The sequence below is a fragment of the Alternaria burnsii genome, assembly GCF_013036055.1.
Source record: "Alternaria burnsii strain CBS107.38 chromosome Unknown 731, whole genome shotgun sequence".
NCBI lineage: Eukaryota > Fungi > Ascomycota > Dothideomycetes > Pleosporales > Pleosporaceae > Alternaria > Alternaria burnsii.
In genome coordinates, this window is record NW_024066115.1 from 462,381 (window position 1) to 483,616 (window position 21,236).

At 51.9% G+C, this 21,236-nt stretch overlaps 7 protein-coding genes across 7 annotated transcripts; 3 read left to right on the forward strand and 4 right to left on the reverse strand.

Annotated features, from left to right (window-relative positions):
- Positions 1–280: 280 nt before the first annotated feature.
- On the reverse strand, positions 281–4,604 carry GT037_006820 (uncharacterized protein; the record flags this gene model as incomplete). Its single annotated transcript, XM_038931867.1, has 3 exons — positions 281–4,275; positions 4,340–4,386; positions 4,483–4,604. 3 exons carry the CDS (start codon positions 4,602–4,604, stop codon positions 281–283), a joined length of 4,164 nt encoding a protein of 1,387 aa, XP_038785339.1.
- Positions 4,605–6,696: 2,092 nt separating this feature from the next.
- GT037_006821 (uncharacterized protein) lies at positions 6,697–7,956 on the forward strand (the record flags this gene model as incomplete). The annotated part of the gene is made up of 1 exon (XM_038931868.1): positions 6,697–7,956. The coding sequence occupies one exon, from the start codon at positions 6,697–6,699 to the stop codon at positions 7,954–7,956; it is 1,260 nt and encodes a 419-aa protein (XP_038785340.1).
- An 854-nt stretch (positions 7,957–8,810) lies between these two features.
- GT037_006822 (d-lactate mitochondrial precursor) lies at positions 8,811–10,746 on the forward strand (the record flags this gene model as incomplete). The annotated part of the gene is made up of 3 exons (XM_038931869.1): positions 8,811–9,090; positions 9,141–10,418; positions 10,475–10,746. The coding sequence occupies 3 exons, from the start codon at positions 8,811–8,813 to the stop codon at positions 10,744–10,746; spliced, it is 1,830 nt and encodes a 609-aa protein (XP_038785341.1).
- A 141-nt stretch (positions 10,747–10,887) lies between these two features.
- On the reverse strand, positions 10,888–11,598 carry GT037_006823 (uncharacterized protein; the record flags this gene model as incomplete). The annotated part of the gene is made up of 1 exon (XM_038931870.1): positions 10,888–11,598. The coding sequence occupies one exon, from the start codon at positions 11,596–11,598 to the stop codon at positions 10,888–10,890; it is 711 nt and encodes a 236-aa protein (XP_038785342.1).
- Positions 11,599–12,095: 497 nt separating this feature from the next.
- On the reverse strand, positions 12,096–13,994 carry GT037_006824 (uncharacterized protein; the record flags this gene model as incomplete). Its single annotated transcript, XM_038931871.1, has 3 exons — positions 12,096–12,455; positions 12,505–13,594; positions 13,669–13,994. 3 exons carry the CDS (start codon positions 13,992–13,994, stop codon positions 12,096–12,098), a joined length of 1,776 nt encoding a protein of 591 aa, XP_038785343.1.
- A 627-nt stretch (positions 13,995–14,621) lies between these two features.
- On the forward strand, positions 14,622–19,334 carry GT037_006825 (uncharacterized protein; the record flags this gene model as incomplete). Its single annotated transcript, XM_038931872.1, has 7 exons — positions 14,622–14,703; positions 14,753–15,006; positions 15,065–15,687; positions 15,754–16,741; positions 17,066–18,236; positions 18,585–18,887; positions 19,249–19,334. The coding sequence occupies 7 exons, from the start codon at positions 14,622–14,624 to the stop codon at positions 19,332–19,334; spliced, it is 3,507 nt and encodes a 1,168-aa protein (XP_038785344.1).
- Positions 19,335–19,469: 135 nt separating this feature from the next.
- Positions 19,470–20,787, reverse strand: GT037_006826 (nad-binding protein; the record flags this gene model as incomplete). Its single annotated transcript, XM_038931873.1, has 5 exons — positions 19,470–19,614; positions 19,670–19,953; positions 20,011–20,199; positions 20,286–20,628; positions 20,759–20,787. The coding sequence occupies 5 exons, from the start codon at positions 20,785–20,787 to the stop codon at positions 19,470–19,472; spliced, it is 990 nt and encodes a 329-aa protein (XP_038785345.1).
- Positions 20,788–21,236: the final 449 nt, after the last annotated feature.

Here is a 21,236-nt window from a genome sequence, read left to right on the forward strand (position 1 = left end):
CAACGCCGTTGTTATGCAGTGCTCATCTATCTGGATGATGTTCCAACATCCCCAAGCAAAGGGCGAAGAAGAAAGTAGTCGCTGGGGAAAGATACAAAAAAACATTTTCGCCAATCTTGGTTGAAAAACATACACTTGTGTGTTTGGAGGTAAAAAAGGGGCATGATAGGCAAACAAACTAATGCAAGGAGGTGGGGAAATCGGTGAGTGAAAACGAATAAATACACACTCAACCCGCCATCCGTACAGTGTGTATAGGGCTCAAAGTAGAAAATGTCGTCTACTGTGATTTAGGAACCGACTCCGTGTACTTCGCTGCCAATTCTTGTGCGATTTCAGGCGTCTTGACAGCATAAAGAACGGACTGCAAGCCGCCTTCCTTGGCGGGCTTGGTCGCCATGACCATCTTCTTGCTACCACCGGTGACAGTGGCGGGCAGCGCGGGTAGAATCTGGTAATTGAGCGGTGTGGCGCCGCTCGGGATACGGACTCGAACAGAGCACTTGCCCGTTTGCTTGTCCTTGAGAATCCAAAAAGGGCCCTTGGCAATGTTCGTCCAACCCTTCTCTCCCTCTTGGTGCTTGGCGAGTACGACTTCGGTATGGAAGATAATGTCGTAAGTTTCAAGCTCGTCTTCAGTCAACTTGGTCAAGTCAATCTGTTCTTGCTTGCCACCTTCTTCGTCGTCCTCTGCTGCAGATGCTGCAGTAGTCTCACCAGCGTCAGATAGAGGCGTGGCAGCGCGCGAAGAAAACACAGACGAGGTCACAGAGTTGCCACCTGACGGTGCAAAAAGGGACGATCCACCTGTTGACGGAGCGAAGTTGAAAATTGAGGCAGGTGGTGGTTTCGCTGGCGTGGTTGAGAACTCGCCCGCTGCAGGTGTAGCAGGCTGGAAGTTGAATTTTGGACCGTCCTTCTTCTCAGTAGCGGGAGCTCCGCCGAACTTGATCGGAGTACCGACCTTGAAGGTCTGATCGCCAGCAAACGTATCAGACTTTGGTGGCGCTGTCTTGGATGCAGCACCAAAGTCAAAGAACTGGAAGGGCTTGTTGGCCGGAGTGGTAGTACCGTTGGTTCGGCCGAATATGGAAGAGGCGCCACTGTTCTCCTTCTCTGATTCGGAGTCATTATCTCTGGTTATCCTTGAGAGTAAACTGCCCTTGGGAGCTGTATCCTGCTTCTGGGTGTCTTCAGACTCTGTCTCCGACTCGCCAAATGCGCGTTGTGTAGGCGTAGCTGGATCTGCTGAGCCAACGGTGTCTTGCTGTTCGGCATCATCTTCGTCAGACTCTTCTTGGTTGTTGGATGATGCTCCTGACAGGTGGCCGAAAATGTTGGGCGATGACGTTTGCGAGGCAGAAGCATCGAAAACTGATTGACTACCTGTAGATGGCGCGGGACTGGCAGCTTTTGGAGTATGTGCATCGCTCTTAGGCTTCAAAAGGCCAGAAAACGGATTGTCCTTCGGCGACGTGCTACCAGCTGGCTCAGAACCAGGTAGGACAAATTTAGTTGAGGCGGCAATCTCCTTCTCCTTGGCGAGGCGCTCAGCCTCAGCCTTGTCGTACCTAGCAGACCATTCCTCCTTGGTCTCATCATCGGAATCGTAGTCCTCATCCATAGCCTTCTTCTTGCGTTCTGCGGCCAGCTCCTCGTAAGTCTTTGCGGTCTTGGTGAACTGGGCCATGAAGCCACCCGTTGGAGCACTACCAAAGTTTGGCTTGAACCCAGCAGAAGCCGATGTACTAGTCGAACTACCACCGAAGTTTGGCTTGAATCCGGTAGAGGCTAAGGTACCTGTGGAGCTGCCACCAAAGCTTGGCTTGAAGCCGGAGGTCTCTGCACCGTTAGCAGTCGGCGCTGACGGTGTGAAGACGAATCCTGTAGTTGGTGCAGCTGGTTTTGAGGGTTCCGTAGCAGGCTCCTCGGCCGTCTTTGGCGCAAAGAGACTTGTCGATGATGTTGCCGTAGGTGTAGATGGCTTGTTACCGATTGCCTTGGCAAACATGTTCGATGTTGCTGTTGCTGGCGCACTGAGCTTCGGCGTAGAACCCGACAACTGAGGAGTTGGACTGGAAGGCGCTTCGGTTGCGCGAGCTCGCTTCGAGGGAGATGGGTCACGACGGACTTCGGGGCTCTCATCGCTGACCTTGCGCTTCGTAGACAGGCTTGATTCGTTGCCAGTGATGCCTCGTGCAGCTGCGCGTTGCTTCTTCGCGTTATCAATCTTCTTCTTTATATCCGCGGCATGTTGGTAGTGCCAGAGAGACACACTCGACCAATCCGCTGTGAGGGGAAGGCTGCTTAGCTGCTGTCGGTACTTGTCGTTCAACACCTGAAGTTGGGCGGTCAAATCAGATATCTGCTTCAGCAGGCCATCGCTGCTTTGCGCACGAATGGCACCTGGAACAGCCCACTCCTTCGGAACGTGCACCTTGGGAACCTTGGGCATCTCGAGTGCTTGTGAATCTCCGTTGAGATCTGACAGGGCGGGCGCGGGAGAGGGTTGTGGAGGTTCCTTTGAAGCGCTGAACAAGTTGGGGCGATCGGTGGAAGGCTTGGACAAAGAGGCGAAGGGGTTGGAAGCCTCGGTGGATTGGGTGGGCGTGGCCTTGGGCGCTTCTGAAGTTGGTTGTGGCTTCTTGAACAAGTTGCTCGAGTTGTTGTTCTCGGGTTGAAATGTCTGAGAGAAGAGACCAGAGCTAGTCTTGGGTTGAGCTGCAGTGAACATTCCGCCCTGTGATTTCTCCACGTCGGTCGTCTTTGCCGGCTGCGGTGTGCTGAATGGCTGGAACAGACTGGACTTTGGTGCTTCGGGAGCTTTCACTGTTGCTGCACCAGTATCCTTGTTCGCACCAAATAGGCTAAATCCGGAACTGCTACCTGTTGCAGCAGGCGTGTCGTCCGGCTTTGGAAGCGCAGCGAATGGGTTTGGTTTGGGCGCATCCATCGACGCTGTACTGCGAGACTCCTCAGGTTTCTTAAGGCTTCCGAACAAGTTCGATGGTGTACTCGCCGTTTCAGCGGAGGATTTGTTTTCTGCTGTTGGGAGATTCGCAAACGGATTGCTAGGGGCAGAGCTTGTGGTTCCGAAAAGGTTGGTCGAGGGCGCAGTCGATGTCGCGCTGTCAGGCTTTTGTGCAGTTGCGCCGAAGTTGAACAAATTCGATGTCGGAGCGGTCGCGGTAGCATTTGGCGTGCCTTGCGCGCTTGTACCCAAACCCCCGAAAGGATTGCTTTGCTTCGGAGTCTCTGAGTTGCTCTCGCTCTTCTGTGCGTTGGAACCGAAGCCACCAAAGATGTTGTTTGCGGGCGCAGGCGACTGCTTGGGCGCCTCTTCCTTTTGCGCATTAGCACCGAACGTGAACGTGCTTGTTTGTGACGCCGCTGGTTGTACTGAGTTGCCAAACCCGCTGAACAGGCCGCTCGTGGCTGGTGTGCTTGCCGTGTTCGAGGCTGACGTAGTGGAGGCGCCAAATGTGAAGGGCGTAGATGCGGGAGCAGGAGTGCTCGTAGCGTTCGGGGCGCCGCTCGTAGTGCCAAACATGCCACTAGGGGCAGCACTCGAGGTTCCAAACATACCACCAGAGGGTGCAGCACTTGACGTCCCAAACATACCGCCTGAAGGTGCAGCGCTTGATGCCCCGAACATGCCTCCTGTTGGCGCAGCACTCGATGTACCGAACATACCTCCTGACGGCGCGGCACTAGATGTTCCAAACATTCCTCCGGAGGGAGTTGAGCTGGTAGTACCGAACATGCCGCCCGAGGGCGCCGAGCTCGTGGTGCTGTTCTGGCCTAGGCTACCAAAGGGATTCCCCTGTGTTGAAGCATCGTTACCAAATATAGACGACCCTCCGAAGGCTGGCGCAGGCGTGTTTCCGTTGGTCGCAGGTGCCGAGTTCGCGTTCGCGAACGGGTTTGCACCTCCAGCTGTGAAGTCGAAGCCCGCAGACGATGGTGGTGTGGGATTGAAGCCTGTGCCCTGGTTGCTACCTCCAAAAGCCGGGAAGGACGAGCTTGAAAAAGTGTTGCTAGGGGCAGCGGGCTGCGCGGGTGGGAAGCTGTTAGTCGCGCCACCACCGAAAGCATTGTTGCCGCCGAAGCCGTTCGCGCCGTTGTTCGCGGGGGCGGGCGCGGAGGTACCGAAGCTGAAGGCGTTCTGTTGTGGTGCGCCAAAGTTTGCGCTCTGTGAGAGACCCTGAGCGCGTACATTAGCCAAAGCCTCCTCCTTACGACGCATCTCGTATCGCCCTTTGCGGGTGTAGCGGTCTGCCGGCATGTTGGCACAGCGCTTGATGGGGCGGTGGAGAGCGTGTTGTGTTGTTTGGGGTACTCACGGAGGAAGCGCCTGCTGGTCGACGGGCTTTCGCGGTCTTGATTCTGGAAACAAAGAGTCAGCACGCGACCGTGAAAGAAGACCATCGCGAAATGGAAGTGGCGTGAGGCCAAAGTGAGGACTCGTCAAGGGCAACTTACTTGCGGGATGCTAACTGTGCTGCTGTTGCCTTCTGGGGCACATCCGCGACATCTTCGCGCTCTTCGTAGGGGCGCTCAGGCTTTCCCTGGCCAAAGATGTTTCCCCGTTTCATGGACGACATGGTCGCGATCACTTATGGGGTCGAGAAGTGATGGATGCGGTCGGATGATGGCGTGTCGGGCTATAACTCCATGGGACGCGCGTGAGAGATGGAGATGGTTCTGAGGTAGGATGTTTTTGATGTTCGGGAAGTTGCGACCCGTGCTCGACGTCAGGGTGGGCCTTAGTCATGCCCCAGCAACGCGACTTTCTCACTGAGCATGGAGCAAACTGCTATGCGCGTAGACGAAGCAGTACAGTGCGCGCATGTAATGCAATACACCGATTTACTTTTGGCCTCGCCTCCAATTTCACAACTACAGATACTGCCAGATAGTTACATACTTGCACATGCCTGCTGCACTAATTGGTAAAGCCAGATTACGACATGCAGCAATTTGAGATACAAAATTTTCGATGAGCCTAAACTGGTTCCGATGTTACTGTCTCCTGTTGAATAGACAATGTATTGGTCCTTGGCAGAAGCTGGGACCAGGTTCATCATGCTGCCCATCATCAGGAAAGCTGTAGTAGTAGTAGTAGTAGTAGTAGTAGTAGTAACAGGATAACCCGTAGATGTCAGCGCGACGCGTCGTAGGATACCATGACAAAGTAGCCAACAAAGGCGATCATGGAACTCTTCGTAGAGAGACAAAACACAAAGGTGGGACACAGGATTCTTCTACGGTCAATACGCCCTTCAGAGGCGCCTTCTCAACGCCATGTACAACGAGAGGTCACTCAGAAGACAGAAACCGGCTTTTGGCGTGATTGGCGTCATAATATAAGTGTGGATGCTGCAGGGCTGACTGTGCAGCACTAAGCAGATGGCTCAGTCCCCAATACTCAAATGAACATGTCATACTACTTTGTCGGGATCGCAGACACGTGCTCGAGGAAGATCAACAGGAACATGGTTGGACCAGAGTGTGGGGTAGACGTGTTTCATCCATGGATGTTTCATCCGCGCCGTGGTGAAATAGCGCGCACGTGAGGTACCACGACAAGGCATTCCCAGGCCAGGCCCCCTCCAGGCCTCGTCGTCATGCGGTGTTTGCACTAAGGTGAGAGATAACAGCCTTGAATATTGGGTGGCTTAGACTAGGACCAGGTCTGGGTGATAGCGGGGTAAGCGGAGTATCTCTCGTGAGAAGGCAGCCAACTCGTCCATGGACAGAGCACCCAGTATGGCTGAGGCGTACACGGTTTGAGACATACGAATCGCGAGTCGGCTGTAGGAACCCAGGTCAGCTTGCTGCATTGGCGCGTACGGCCCACGTTTGCAGTGATGAGCCGCAGCTCTGCTCGTGACCTCTCATGATCGAGCCCGCCGCCCAGCTGCTGCGCGTTCCGACGCTGCTGTGCCACTAGATTGCGTGGAGTTGCTGCGCGACCAAGCATCCAGGCGGGGCGAAAGAGGAGAGAGATCGAGCATTTTGCGGTGCGAGCAGCCATGAGGCATATCTCGTCGGACGGCACGGTAGCACTCTGTTCCGTGGCTCACGAGCGGTGAGGCTCTCCCAGCCAGTCGTCTTGTTATCTCGATCCAAGCAAACGGCGACTCCGCTCCAGCCGGTCTCCTCTCCTACCCAAGTACCTCCACACACCCACGCGACAAGACGGGCCCGGGCAGCGCATATAAGCACTCGCCTCCCCAATCGCCGCGGGCGTCCGTCTCGAGTGGTGATGCTCTGCCCATCACTCCAGACAACGTAATCCATCACTCATCGCGGGCTAACCGTTTAGGCGCTTAGAGCCGAGGCCGCCGCCAGTTGGACTGAGCGTTCGCGTTCGCAGCATTCCCAGCAACCAAGGAAGCGTCTTCCGGCTAAGTAACCGCCGTTTTCTCTGGTAAATACGCCATCGGCCGTCGTCAATCCTGGAACTGCCCCGGATCATCAACAGCGGCCCGCTCTCCCCAAGACTTGACACAGTGGTTTCGTCACCATCTGTTGGGAAACGCTTGACGTCCGCGGAACCATCGGAAGAGTCCTGACGTTCACGTTGGCTTGGTGATGCTCCTGCGTGTAACTTGAACCATCCTCAGAGCGCTGATCACTCCTGGCCTACCTACTCTGACATGCGCCGATAACACGCGCGAGCAACCTTCCAACATGTCGACCCGGCATGCGCGTCTTCACAAACGAGGATACTCCGCCTCAGCTGCTACGAGCCCGCGCCCTCTGAGCCCCGTTGCTGACTACGACGCCTTTACCTTTAATCGTTCGGAAACACCCAAGGTCTTCGAGCAGTCTTGGATAGAGACACAACGCCCCATGCCTTCCACGACTTCCTCCCACCAGCTCAAGATCAAGCCCTACCTGCGCAAGCTCTCGTCCAAGGAGAGCAGCGGGCTCGATCTATCACGACCTGCGGCCGAGAACGACCTCTCCGGTCTGGGCATTTCAGAATATGGCGCCTACTCACGGTCCATATCCGACGTTACTTTTTCCCCAGTCAACGGCCGCCACAGACACAACCGCTCAACGTCCAACACGTCCCAGTTTTCCTCTTCCTCTGGGCTGCAGCGGCCGACACCCCTGCCGGCCATTCGCCAGACTCCGCAGCCCTACACACCGCCAATAGCCCACTCGTCACCGCCATCAGTCCTGGGAAGCGACCACGAAGGTGATGATATCATGTCCGACGATGAGTTCCGCCTGAGACAAAACGCATACGAACCAGGACGCAGATCCGGTTCCATCTCCTCGGCACAGGGAACATCCCTACGCATCCACACCAACAATTCATCCACCCGCCTTGCTGGCAGCTACTCCCAGTCATCCGTCTCGCTCACTTCCCCAGTCGGAGTACCTCGCGCGCGGGGTGATACGCTCAAATCCATTGACACGACTTCACCCAGCTCGCGCACCTCGTTTGACCAGACATACCGCTTCATCCGCGGCGGACGCGACTCCCCCGTTGACCCTGCCTCAAGAGCTGCGTCCATCCGTGCTGCGCGACAGAAGTTCGAGGAGGAACAGCGAGCCAAAGAGCGCAAGTACGAGAAAGAGGCGCACAAGCAACAGGAGCGCGACTTCAAGAAACAACAGAAGAAAGAAGATCACCACCGTCGCAAGTCAGAAACGCTCGATCGGACTGAGGTAAACCGTACGCGCACTGTATCTACTGATTATGAGAAGACGCCACGGCCCTCGGTGGGAGGCCGCCCTTCAGTGGGTGGGCGCCAGTACTCAGACCATCGCGAGGCGCACTCCAACTCGCTGCCGAAGCTTGTGACTACGGTCGACCCCGAGAAAGCAGCTGCCTTCTCTGCCACACCCAAGGTCACAAAGAGCCGAGCCGCAAAGGGCACATGGCAACGATTCGTCATCTGGCTCAAGACTCGACTGCTGCGCATGTCGGGGAAGTAGGTTACATGCACTGCCACACGAGTAGTAGTTGCATACAACCTCGACGCGTAAGCGGTCGGCTGAGGTGCCACGCCACCGTCTCTCTACCCCTCGATGCCCTTTATAGCCCTCTCACTTGACCCGGCACTTGAGCAGATTGGTTACGCATCTTATCCTTATACCCGATTCATTCTTGCATATTCTTTACTTGTTTTTAGCATGGCGTTCGGTTTGGGATAACGGCCTTTTTCATGATATATGCTTCCCACATGCTTATGCTGTATATCCTACGAGCATCTCTAGGGACACGGCTCTTACCTTTTGGCGCATTGATAGAGATCTGCTTTGGTTATCGCTCCTTTTTTTTGGTCCATCTTTATCACTCAGTTGACAGGCGTTGGATAGTTTCCCCAAGACCGACACCGCGTGGCGGTATTTTGGGTTCCTTTGGTTGGGCGCTGGGGTTGTCTTTGGTATAACGCTCTGGCTTCGGCCATTGAGCCTCGCAATTGCAGTATATTTGAACAAATCATGTTGACCATATTTGATTTCACTTGCCGTTGTCGTGCGATATGTTGTGCTGTGATAAGCTGACGGACCGTAATGCGATGCTTCACATCTGTTCCGCAATGTCGTGATATTCGCAAGTATCACGTTTCCATGCGTAATTCCTGATTCCGGAAAAGCAAGCATGAACGATTCTCCACAACACATGGATTTCCCATTACTGGTTGTGACGTGCATATACAACTCTTGGCAGCGTCTTAAGTCCGGGATTTACCCGCGCATCATCATCGTTCACCTCACATGCAAAGCTTTCCCCGCAGTTGTCGCCTCGCCGACTACGACATGAGCGAACGCCAGTCATAGTCGCAATGCCTTTACGAAGCCTACCGCGAGGCTCATTCGCCCTACGGACCGCCAGAGGAGGGGCGCTATGGCGGGAATGCGGAGTTGGTGTGGGAGTGGGAAGAATAACGCAGAGGCGATGGGCGAGTGAAAAGAACAGGATGGGCAAGGATGACGAGAAGCCATTCTACCTCCAACTCAATGAGAGTATCTACGAGCGTGTACAGAAAGAGAAGGCAGAGCAGATTCAGATTCAGTCGCTGCAGCAAAGAACGGCAAGAGGTCAATTCTTTGCGACAGTATTCGGTACTAGAATCCAAACATCTCAAACATGGCGCATACTAATGATTGATTAGCATGTTTTCTCACAGGCTGCATAGGCTACTACTACGGCCAGATGATCCCCCCGAAGCCAGACACGAGCTCGACCGCGCCACTCGAGACCTTCAATCCTCCCAAGCACAACATCTCAGAAGCGAACATGGAAGCAGCCTGGACAGACTTGCGTGACATTGTCGGCAGAGAGAACATCACACTGGACAAGAACGATCTAGAGTCGCACAGCGGATCTTCGTGGTCTTCGCATCCTTCTCAACCTGGCGACGTGCCGTTCTGTATCGTGAAGCCTGGCAGTACCGAAGAAGTCAGCGCCGTCATGAAGGTCTGCCACGAGCGCAAGATTCCAGTCACTCCGTATAGCGGAGGCACAAGTTTGGAGGGCCATTTTGCTGCAACAAGGGGCGGTATATGCATCGACTTCAGTCGCATGGACAAGATCGTGAAACTACACAAGGACGATTTGGACGTTGTTGTCCAACCTGCAGTGGGCTGGGAACTTCTAAACGAGGAGCTTGCGAAGGAAGGCTTGTTCTTCCCTCCCGACCCAGGTCCAGGCGCAATGATCGGCGGCATGGTCGGAACAGGATGCTCTGGCACAAATGCGTATCGCTATGGCACAATGAAGGATTGGGTGATATCGCTCACCGTAGTCCTGGCTGATGGAACTGTCATCAAGACACGACAACGGCCACGAAAGTCTTCTGCTGGATACGACCTCACGCGTATGTTTATAGGCAGCGAGGGCACATTGGGCCTCGTCACAGAAGCTACGCTCAAGGTCACTGTAAAACCACAACACACCAGTGTAGCCGTATGCGCCTTCCCATCTGTCCGTGCAGCAGCAGATTGCGTCTTCAGGGTCGTTGGTGCGGGCGTACCTATCGCCGCTATCGAGATCCTCGACGATGTTCAGATGCAGTGCATCAACGACGCGGGGCAAACCTCCAAGACATGGAAGAATGCACCAACGCTCTTCTTCAAGTTTGCCGGTACTCAAAGTTCGGTCAAAGAACAAGTCAGCCAAGTGCAAGGTATGGCCAAGAAGTCCGGCTCTGTCAGTTTCGAATTCGCCAAATCTGAACAAGAGAAAGAAGACCTGTGGCAAGCGCGCAAGGAGGCACTATGGAGTGTCATGGCCAAGAGCGAAGGTGATCCCGAGATGGGAGTTTGGACTACAGATGTTGCCGTGCCAATATCTAAGCTCCCTCAAATCATCGAAGAGACTAAAGAACAGATCCGGCAGAGCGGCCTACTAGCTAGTATTGTAGGACACGTTGGAGACGGAAACTTCCACTGTAAGCTCATATTATCTTTACCTTTTTCCTGCAGACTTTGCTCACATGCACTACAGCCATCATCCTGTACAATCGTAACCGCGACCACGAAAAGGCGTCTCACCTTGTCCACGAAATGGTCAAGCGTGCCATCGAACTCGAAGGCACTGCCACAGGGGAGCACGGCGTTGGTCTTGTCAAGAGAGACTACCTGCCACACGAAGTAGGCCAAAGTACCGTTGACGCGATGAGGCAGCTCAAGAAGGCTTTCGACCCTCTTTGCTTGCTCAACTGTGACAAGGTTGTTCGTGCGACGTTGCCTAAGCAAGGCGAGGTCGCTGAGTGGTGAGGTAGCTGTAGAATATAACCAAGTTCTTTTTCTTTCTTTCGCAAAGATCAATTATATGGAGTATCGTATAGTCTTCGACTGCAAACTTTCCCCCCTATGCCTATATGCCTTCCTTTTCTCCAAGTGTAAATTCCTTTATACTCAAACAAACAGGCCATATACCCAGTACCCAGGTCCCCTCCATGCTCCATTCAGAAACACCCTCTCCTCCTCATGCTTCCAACCCAGCTTCTTGAACCCGAGTTTATCCAATACCTTGATGCTACCGGGATTGTCCTCGTCTACTGCTGCTTCAACATATGCTTTCTCTATCCCATGTCCTTCTTGGCTGTTGTTTTGGGTTGCCGACGACGAAGACACAAAAGCAGCATAAGCGTTCAACAGCGCGTGACCCGCTTCCGTCGCATATCCCTTGCCTCGTGCTGAGGGAAAGAAGGCGTATCCTAATACCCTCATACTCTCTGTTGATGAGTGTGGGTATTCCGAGGATGGAGGCGGAAGAGGGATGGAGGGACCGCTGGGCTGAAGACGAAGGCTTACACTGCCTACATGCTCCCCTAAGCCAGTTTCGTCGCCAACCTCACCATCGTTGCTTTTCAAAGTCGAAGCCGAAGGGCTGGATGTTGCAAACACAGAGTAGAACATACTATCGTTTCCTGGTGATGGTGCTAGTTGTTCTTTCATCCACTCATAGCTTTCTTCCAAGGAGTGCGTGGGTCCATGGAGACTCCATCCTGTGGCATCGTGGTTGGACCAGTTTTCGTGGAAGAGACGAACGTGCGGTGAGGAAATTGATGAGATATCTGTTAGGCGGAGGAGGGTTAATCGCTGGCTGTAAATGAGGGTCTCCATGACTGTGTTGAATAAAGACAATTTGTTTTGTAAGTTCCTGAAACGACCTCTTGTGTAGAGTATTTATAGGGTTGAGTAACATTGACTATGACGGATAGGGCGATGTTGAGTAGGATGTGAGTCAATGATGCTTAGTGTTTGGTCGAGAAGCATTCCAAGTTTTTTTTACAGCGGTGGAGATGTGTAATCTTAACTCATGCAGTCGTAGTTTTGACCTCGTATCTGGACGTCAAAGATTTGGGTATCGTCATTGTCCATCCGTGCAGCGGATGGTTTCAAGTGAGATTTCGCCCGAAACGGATACACGTGAAGACGCGTAGACGTGTCCGCCTAGCGCGTCTTCTTCGCGTTGACATTTCAAGATTCCTCGCGTCGATTACACCTTATATCCACCCATCTACTTAGAATGCTACACAACTCATTGGTTTTGCTTCTACAGACAGATGGCTGTGCGATTGGTCATACTACGCTATTCATAGACCAAAGCTGATAACTCATTATGACACAACCTCGGTCATCAGATCCTTCGGCCACACCGGCTGGTCTACACCGTTTCCTCGCGTTCCTACGTTGTAACCGAGCTTTACGTTCCCCTGTGGATATTGAATGATGGGCTTAACAGCTTTCACATCCTTTCCGATTGCACCTGCGTGTCGAACCTCGAAGAAGTCCGGTTTGAAGAGCACGGATCCCGAGTTCTCGGCCAACATCTTCATGTAATGCGGCAACGTATACTGCATATTGTGGTAGTGACGGAATACCTGATGTCCGTTACGTGTCCAGACTTCTTTCCAGACGTCTTCAGGATAGGTGCCGACGCTATTCACTAGCCATTGAGAGTAGTAGTTCAATGCGACCTATAAACGTTGGTATCAATAATGCTACAAGAACAGTGAAAAAACTTACATCGACTTTGTAGGAACCCCCCTCATCGCCTCTTCGAAGTAGTGCATTCAGCACTCCGATGACCCCAGACGTACCCGTGCAGAAATCGCTATTAGGAAAGACAGGTGTGACAGGCTCGTCTCTGCCCATAGCTCGTCCAAACTCCATTGACACGCCACAGCAAGCATCAGAAATTTGCTGCCAACCGCTCCGATAGGACCAAGGTCCATACCAGCCATAGCAATTCTCCCGCACAACGATTAGACCACGCTCTCGATCTTTCGTCAGATCCAGTAAGCCTTCCGGGGAAAACCCATATTTGTCGAGTACACCAGGCCGATAGCCCTGCACCACTACATCAGCATCTCGAACCAAGGCGCGTAGTTTTTCTCGGTCCTCTTCCTTTCGGAAATCAAGATGCGAGTTCCATTTTCCCCAGTTGAGATCGACGTGTAGCATGGACATGTCGGTAATATGCTCTGCTGTTACTCTCATTACCGAAGCACCGAGTTCTGCAAGACCTCTCGTCAGAGCTGGCGCAGCGATGACGCGGGTCAGATCGACTACTTTGAGCCCTGCAAGTGGCCTCTTTGCACTCGTCCCTGGGCTATCTGACCACCAGCACGCTGGCTGCTTCTTGTTCTTGATATCGTGGACTTCATAGAGGCCGACATGAGCATTTGCTTTACCATGCTCGCTCTTCTTGAACTCCTCAGTCGTCCAACAGATTGTACCGGCTTGTTTGTACACATCCGACGCCAACTTCTGCATCTCGCCGGAATCTATTTGTGCCAACTTCTCCACGTATGGGGTCCACGGCTCTTCCTTCTCTGACAACTCCTTATCATACGGCAACCCGACACTTTCCTGGGTTGGATCAGGATTCATGGAACCGTGCAAATGGAAGTATCTTCCATCTTTGCACCGATAGATGTTCGTAGCCGCTACACGGTATGTACTCCTACTCCCATCATGTTTATCACAGTTCTTGAAGTACTTGTTGTATGCGCTCGACCCCTTTGCAAATGGTTTGGTCAAAAATTCGATCTTCTCGCCTTCCGGGTCGACAACGTTGAGTAAGATGGACATGAAGAAAAGCTGTGCATGGTCGCTTGTTTGACCGACACGCGTTAGCTATTTGGAAAAGCGCTCGTCCGCAAAGAGGATTACGTCTTAGCAACTCACGTATCTATGATCGCTTCTTGTGGTTCCAAGCCATATTTCCTCTTCAGAAGAACATTGATCATGGCCGCTTCTAGCCCCTTGAGTGCTGAGATACTTTCGGCGAAGCGCCAGTTTATCGGTATACTGGGCTTAGATGTGCCTTTGAACTGGACTTTCTTCGCGCATTCTGCGATTTCCGCGGGGAGTGTGGGGGCGATCAGAGGGTTGTTCAATATTCCATTGTCAAATACATGTTGCGTTTCGTTAGGAACGGAGTAACTTTTGGAACTGCCGTTGGTAGCATTGTTCAAGCTATTGGTATGACCGTTCGTATCGTTGATGGTCATGATGGTATCAGCGGTCTGGAATTGGGTTTGTAAGTTCAGAGGCAGAGCTACGACATGCGGGTATCGAGAGCTTTATTGTTCTCACATATCCGAGTTGCGACCCACTCGGACCGATCATTCATTGGGTCTCGTACGAAAGCGCCCACTACGCCAATCGGCTCACCAGCAACATCGCGCTACAAAACCTTAGTCGTCAGCTGTGACATTCAAGCATTGCCGATCATGATAGATGAACGCATATTGCATCTCACTAACGTTTGGTATACCCGATTCGGTCCTCGGTAGATCGAACTAGTCGAGTCGCCCAAGGTGGGGTATCACCCCGCATCTAGTGTTGTATCAGGAAGAGGATGTGGTATTGAATCTAGGATGTTTGATGGGATGGCTTAAATGGAACTTGTGTTGCTATAGTGTTGGATTCCAGCCATGCGTAGGCTTGTACGCCGTTGTCACGACATTGAATAACGTATATAACCATCTTGTGCGAATTACTCAACAAACTAATCCGAAAACAAATCAACGAACTTGTCTGGCCAGGTTGAAACATCAAAAGGGTGGGCAAATACGTGGAGCTTGTAGAGGAAGTATCAATTTTAACCTCCATTCTGACTACGAAGACGGCCAGTCATGTCATCAAATTACAGCAGTAGATGGACTACACAGCGGGGGACCCGGCCAGTGAGGGTAGCGAACTGCTCAGGATACAAAGGTAACACTGACCTTGCGCCTAGCCTCAATCTCAGACTTACATGTCCTAGGCGATCCAGGGTACCATATGCGCTACCAAGCAGAACTGGGAGATACAGATTTTATCACGGGCGACTATCTTGCCGAGGTCAACATTGCGGAAAACGCCCAGGCACATGCAGAGGGCAAGCATCCTGGTTGGGAAAAGACAGCTTGGGATGGGCTTGAGCAAACCATCGATTTACTGAATGAGAAGAGAATCAAGGTCGTTGTTAACGGCGGTGCGCATAACCCCAAGGGTCTAGCGGAGAAGGTACAAAAACTCGTGAGTTTGCACCCTTCACCCTAGACATCTAGTGCATGATTTACTCAGATATGGTTAGGTCGCGAGTAAAGGCTACGACTTGATGGTGGCGTATGTGTCAGGTGATAACTTGATCAATGAGATGAAGGACGTCAAAGAGAAAGGTTTACCACCACACCTGGATTCTGACAACAGCGAGGTGACGGTCGCTGACCATGTACTTGATATTCTGAAGGGTGACAAGCCGATCGTCAGCGCGAACGTCTACCTCGGAGCTCGCGAAATCGTGAAAGGCCTTGAAGAAGGCGCAGACATCATCATCGCCGGTCGTGTCGCAGACGCCAGTCCAGTGATCGGCGCTGCATGGTATTGGTACTCGTGGAACGACACCGACTTCGATGCGCTTGCTGGAGCGCTTATTGCGGGTCATCTTATCGAATGCAGTGGTTATGTGACGGGCTCGAACTTTGCGGGTTTTTATGAGTATCCTTTGGACGAGCTCTACGATCTCACTTTCGGTATTGCGGAGATCGAGAAGGATGGTACTTGTGTGATTACGAAACATGAAGCTAGGAAGGGTTTTGTTACTGAGGATACTGTCAAATGTCAGTTTCTATACGAGTTGCAGGGGAACGTATACCTGAATAGCGACGTCAAGGCGATCCTGGACAAGGTGCAGGTCAAGGCTGAGGACAGAAACAGGTACGTCCGAATGTTTCTAATCGTCATTGTTCTTCACCAACGACAGTATCGCTAAGCTCTAGACAGAGTCCGCGTGTGGGGCATCAAAGGTGGACCGCCTCCACCTACTACCAAACTCGCCATCTTCTATCAAGCAGGGTACCAGTCTGAGATTGTCGTCAATGCAACAGGATATGCAACCACTGAGAAGTTCAACCTCTGGGAACGTATAATCAAATTCGGTCTCAAACAGAAGGGCATACTGAACAGTTTCGACATCTTGGAATTTCAGCGCATAGGCGTACCAGACACCGACCCGAAGAGTCAGCTTCGGAGTACATCATACTGTCGAATCTTTGCCGAGACGAGCGATCCGAATGTGAACCTGGGCCTAGCGAGCTTGCTGGCTGACTTTGCAATGCAACATTACTCGGGATTTCATAGTACGATGGACCATCGCACAGCGATACCGAAACCGTACCTGTCCTTCTACCCGGCGGTTTGGCCGCAAAACAAGCTCAAAACCGCAATCAACATGCTCGAATCTGGCGGGACGAGGGTAGTGACGACCACGCCGCCACCAAAGTTTGAGGAAATCGGGAAACGGCAGAGTTACGAGGCTCTGAATCCAGTAGGCTTTCAGTCTTTTGGTCCAACAACGCGCGCACGATTGGGAGACGTAGTGCTCGCCCGATCGGGCGACAAAGGCGGTAACGCAAATATTGGCTTCTTCGTGCCCACCAACCTACCATCATCCTATTCACATGGATCACCTCTCTATGCTGAAACCTGGGATTGGCTCCGCAGCTTTCTTACCATCCCCAAACTCAAAGAAATGTTTAGAGAAAGTTGGAGCGACAGCTTCTTCGTAGAAAGAGTGGAGTTCGAGGCTATCATGGCAGTACATTTTGTGGTCTATGGAGTCTTGGGTAGGGGCGTCAGCGGGAGCAGTAGGTTGGATGCTTTCGCGAAGGGCATGGGCGACTGGCTGAGAGATGTCGAAGTCGAGGTTCCGGTGAAGTTCTTGGAGGGACGGGTTAAGGGAAAGGCTGTGGCTGGAAGGTATGCGGCCGAGGTATGACTTAAGAAAACGGTATCTTCTGGTCTCCACACAGGTTCCATCAGTATCAGCACTTCTACTGCGGTCACACAAGGTGGATTCCGAAGCGTAAACGAGGTTCGGGTCTAGAAGGCTGTCGCCAAGCCGCGATGACGTAGAAGGCTAGGTGACAGCTAACATGTTTGTTCACGCATGCACAGCCACAAACGGCCAACATCCATACATCATCATTGAACTGCGCCCGTTTTACTTGTAGTGTCACAGCAGTACCACCACAAACAAAGATCTATCAAATCTCTACTGCCCGCTTCGAAGTTGAGACTAGATACTTTCTCCCAGTACTCAGTTTCCATCATGTTCAAAAAGTTGAAAGACAAGATCAAGGGTGATGACAGTTCCACAAGACCTTCATATGGGACTGATGACCACAACCAGAACTCGAATAACCCTTATTACAACTCGCCCCAAGAACAACAACACAACGTAGCGCCAACGGAAAAGTACCAAGCCCCTCCTGGCCCGCCACCAAACCAGGCTTCATCATCGTCCAAGTCTGAGTACTCTGCACCTCCAGGACCCCCACCACACCACAGATCTTCGTCGTATACTGCTCCTCCCGGACCTCCGCCTGAACGCGAGTCCTCAGGCTACGCATCTCCAGCGGGACCGCCTCCTTCGTACCCGCAGCAACCGCCTCCTAGTTGGGATCCTCCGCCATACCACGATTGGACCGTCATCCCTGACACTTCACTTTTGCCTCCGCCACCGTCGATGGGCTACGATAGTTCCCCTACTGCCAACGCGTCTACCGAGGAAGGTGATCGTGCCTTGGCTTGGACGAACATGAACCCTTTATGGCCACCACAAAATCTCCAGCCCAGCACTCATGCTGCGATCCAGAACGGTCAGCTCGCTTTGTTGAAGGCGCCATCTTATCTCGGTGATCTACTTCCTCAACCTCAAGCTGGGCATTGGCGGTGTCGCACTCATGCCAAGTGCAGAGACTCAAGCGTCCTCACGAATCTACCCATGTATAGCGTGTTCTGGGACTCACCACTCAGCACGCAGCGCTCCAAAACTATCTATTTCGAGCTAAAAGTTATTGGCATAGGTCGTGGTGGTATCTCGTTCTCGGAAGCAGACGCTGGCATTGCCATAGGCTTTGTCGCACCACCGTATCCCACCTTTCGTCTCCCAGGTTGGGAGCGTGCCAGTCTTGGTGTGCATGGTGATGACGGGAGGAAGTATGTCAACGATGCTTGGGGCGGCATCGACTTCACCTCAGCTTTCAAGCCTGGTAATACTGTCGGTATCGGGATAACCTTCTCAGTTCCCCGGAACCCACCCTCATATGAAGAGTCGCAGCAGGGAAGGATGTTGGATATTGATGTTTTCTTCACGCGCAATGGAGTGAAGGAAGGCGGCTGGGATGGCAACGAGGAGCTCGACGTGAGGAGCGAGGGAGGCAACACTGGACTGAGAGGAGAGTGTGATCTCTTCCCGGCAATCGGTGTGTTTGGTGGTGTAGATTTCGACGTCTTCTTTCATCCGTCGCAGTGGCTCTATCGCCCGTATTGAGACTGCCTGGACGTCTACTATCCACTCGAGTTAAAGTCGTACATTCCTGGAGTGAGGTAAAGTCCCTTGAACTTGTCCTACACGCTTTACAACTTATGCTAGTTCTATTTATTTTCTCTTACCCTACTTATTGAATCTGCGATAACCTTCATCATATCTTGATTCGAGCTACTTTGTTTATTTCAAAACCTGCAGTATTCTTGAGTCCTGGTGTCTCCTTGTGTTGTGAGACTGCCACAGACTGATACCATGTCTTCAATTGCATCACATATATCTCAAGACTTCGGCTATCCTCTCATGCTGGAAGATCACATTCTTATCTCCCCTCCGCCCACCGACATCCCAGATCTCTGCGCTACCTGTCATGCGTCCGGTGCGAAGAACAAGTGCAGTAAGTGCAAGAGCATCCGCTATTGCTCACCAACCTGTCAAAAGCATGATTGGGATACCAATCACAAGCTCGTCTGCAAGTCGTATGTCAACGCTACCCAGAAACCCATACACGAATCCCTGCGACGTGTCCTATACTTCCCCGAAAAGTTTCACAAACCTCTCTTCTCCGTCCTCGCGTTCGACGAGAAAGGTACAGTAGGCAGCCTCGAACATCACTTCCCCGCTGTACCCGCTCAAGAGATTAAAAAGCTCTCTTTCTATAACCGATACTTACCGTACTTTGTCCAAATCAACTATGACACCAACACTTATGGAGAGCGTGCCCTGACTGAGAATAAGACCCTTGGATTGCCGTTTCGAGGCCCGATCGTTGTGCTGGCTTATGACTTGGATGTCGCGCTGAGCGGTCCAGCGCTGAATGTAGATACAACGATTATGGGCCCGTTGGTGGAGTATGTCAAGTTGTGTCGCGAGTATGATGGGCCAAAGTTCATTGAGGTGAGTCGATTGAGTATACAAGGGCAAGGGATGTGGCTGACGCTACACTGGAGCAACCACAGCAGAGATATACCAAGGCAGAACTAAGGGATATTTTGAGCAACTCTGTCGTATCTGGTTGAGGATCGACATCAGCTAGATACTCGTCAGTATGGGTACAGATGAACAAGTCGGTTTGGCTATGAGATGATTGGAAGGATTTTCGATTCTTGAATATGGGGATGCTTTGTCCTTACTAGAAATAAGAGTCGAAGATGCCTTCTGGCTCTTTCTCCTATCTCTTAGCAATTTTGCCAGTGGTCATTCCTATATGGTTTAAGATAAGCTCGACCTCGGCATCTGCCACTTCGACGATATGCTCCGGCGCATGATCCGGCCTCCAGCCCAAACTATAGGCCCTTTTTGCTTCGAATGTGCATCTGCGTCCCAGATCAGCATTTGAGCCATCGTTTGTGGAGACGCATAAGGACTTACTTTCCACCCAGCTGCACTGCGACCATATCCTTAGGACAGCCCAAAGCCTGCGCCATCTTGTCAAGCGCGGCATCATCCGCTCTCTCAACATCAGGGCTACTGATCACCGCATGCTTCGCAAGTGCTTTTGCCATGGCGGCGTATATGTCGTACCACGCCATACTGCCAGACGAAGCGAGATAGTACCCGTCCTTGCCATACTCTGAATTCTCGCCACTCAGAATACTCTTTAGCAGTTTTACATAAAGCTTTGTGTTATCGTCAATATGGCATACTGGCCAAGTCTGGGTAGGCTGTTAGTATGCCGGTCGTCGCCATGATATTTTTCTAATTGCACGCACCCGGTCTTCCGGGTTGACATCATAGACGGTGCCAGAACCCTTCGCAGCTGTGACCACTGCAACAGTTTGGATCGAGATTTTGTTCCCAAAGCCTTTACCTTCGCCATACACGATACATGGAACAAAAATGTAGCTGCGAACACCGTATTTCTCGGCCGTTTCGATGACCGTGATGTTCGTGTTCGCTGCCTAGATTTGCATGAACGATTATGATTGGAATGCGAAGATTGTGGAACAGAGAGAAGTATTACACTCACTGCTGGTGTGGGACTTACTTTGGTGAAAAGCTCGTGTGGAGACTTGGAGCTTTTCTGGAGGTCGTACAGTGCCGGATCAGTGTCAACAAGTCTCCTATCCGTGGGCATTCCTGCATGCTCGCTAAACATCTTTGCGCCGGTGGTGTGCAGAAAGTGCACTTCCCGTCCGGTCTGCTTCTTGACATCCCCGAGAGCTTTAATTAGAGGTATCTGCATATCGCAATTCACAGCGTCTACAAGAAAATAGACGACGAAGATCTGCGCATCTACAATATTCTTCGTAACACTTTTCTCGTCCCGCAAATCGAGAGTGAAAGGAAGTACGTCATATTCCTTTACTGCCTCTGCCTGTTCTTGAGACCTGACCAGGGCATATAGAGTCTCGTTTCATGGGAGGGCTGTGTTGCGTAGCTGTGCAAGCAGCGAGCCTCCGAGGTATCTATCAGACCAATGAGTTATAAAGTAGACTTGGCCGATAGAAGCGCACTCACCCAGATGCACCGGTTATGAGAACGGGCATTATGGTAAGCAGAGGACCAGTGCGATAGGGTAATGAGCCGTGTCTTCTTCCAAGATACAAATGTTCGATTTATTGATTGTATGTGAACAAACGCTGTTTGCCAATGCTGTGTAATGCCAATGCTTTACAAAGACTATAAAACCGAGATATTATGAGTGCCTTACAAGTAGCCGAAGCTTGTCGTTTCTCTCTACCAGTTATCTGCCGAAATCGTGTATCAATGATTTGTATCAAACCGATTGCCATGTTAGGTGATCGCTGAACCCTACAAATGATGTAATACTTGTGTGCCCCGCTTCTGTTCAAGGCAAGTTAGACCAACTACAAATCTCGCCATGAATTACTTCTATAATATCCTTCCGATGATCTTCCTAATCTCTTTCGTTTAGCGATTGGTATAATGTTAGTAGACTGGGCTATGTCATTCCGGTGTGGTTCTCCGGAATTAC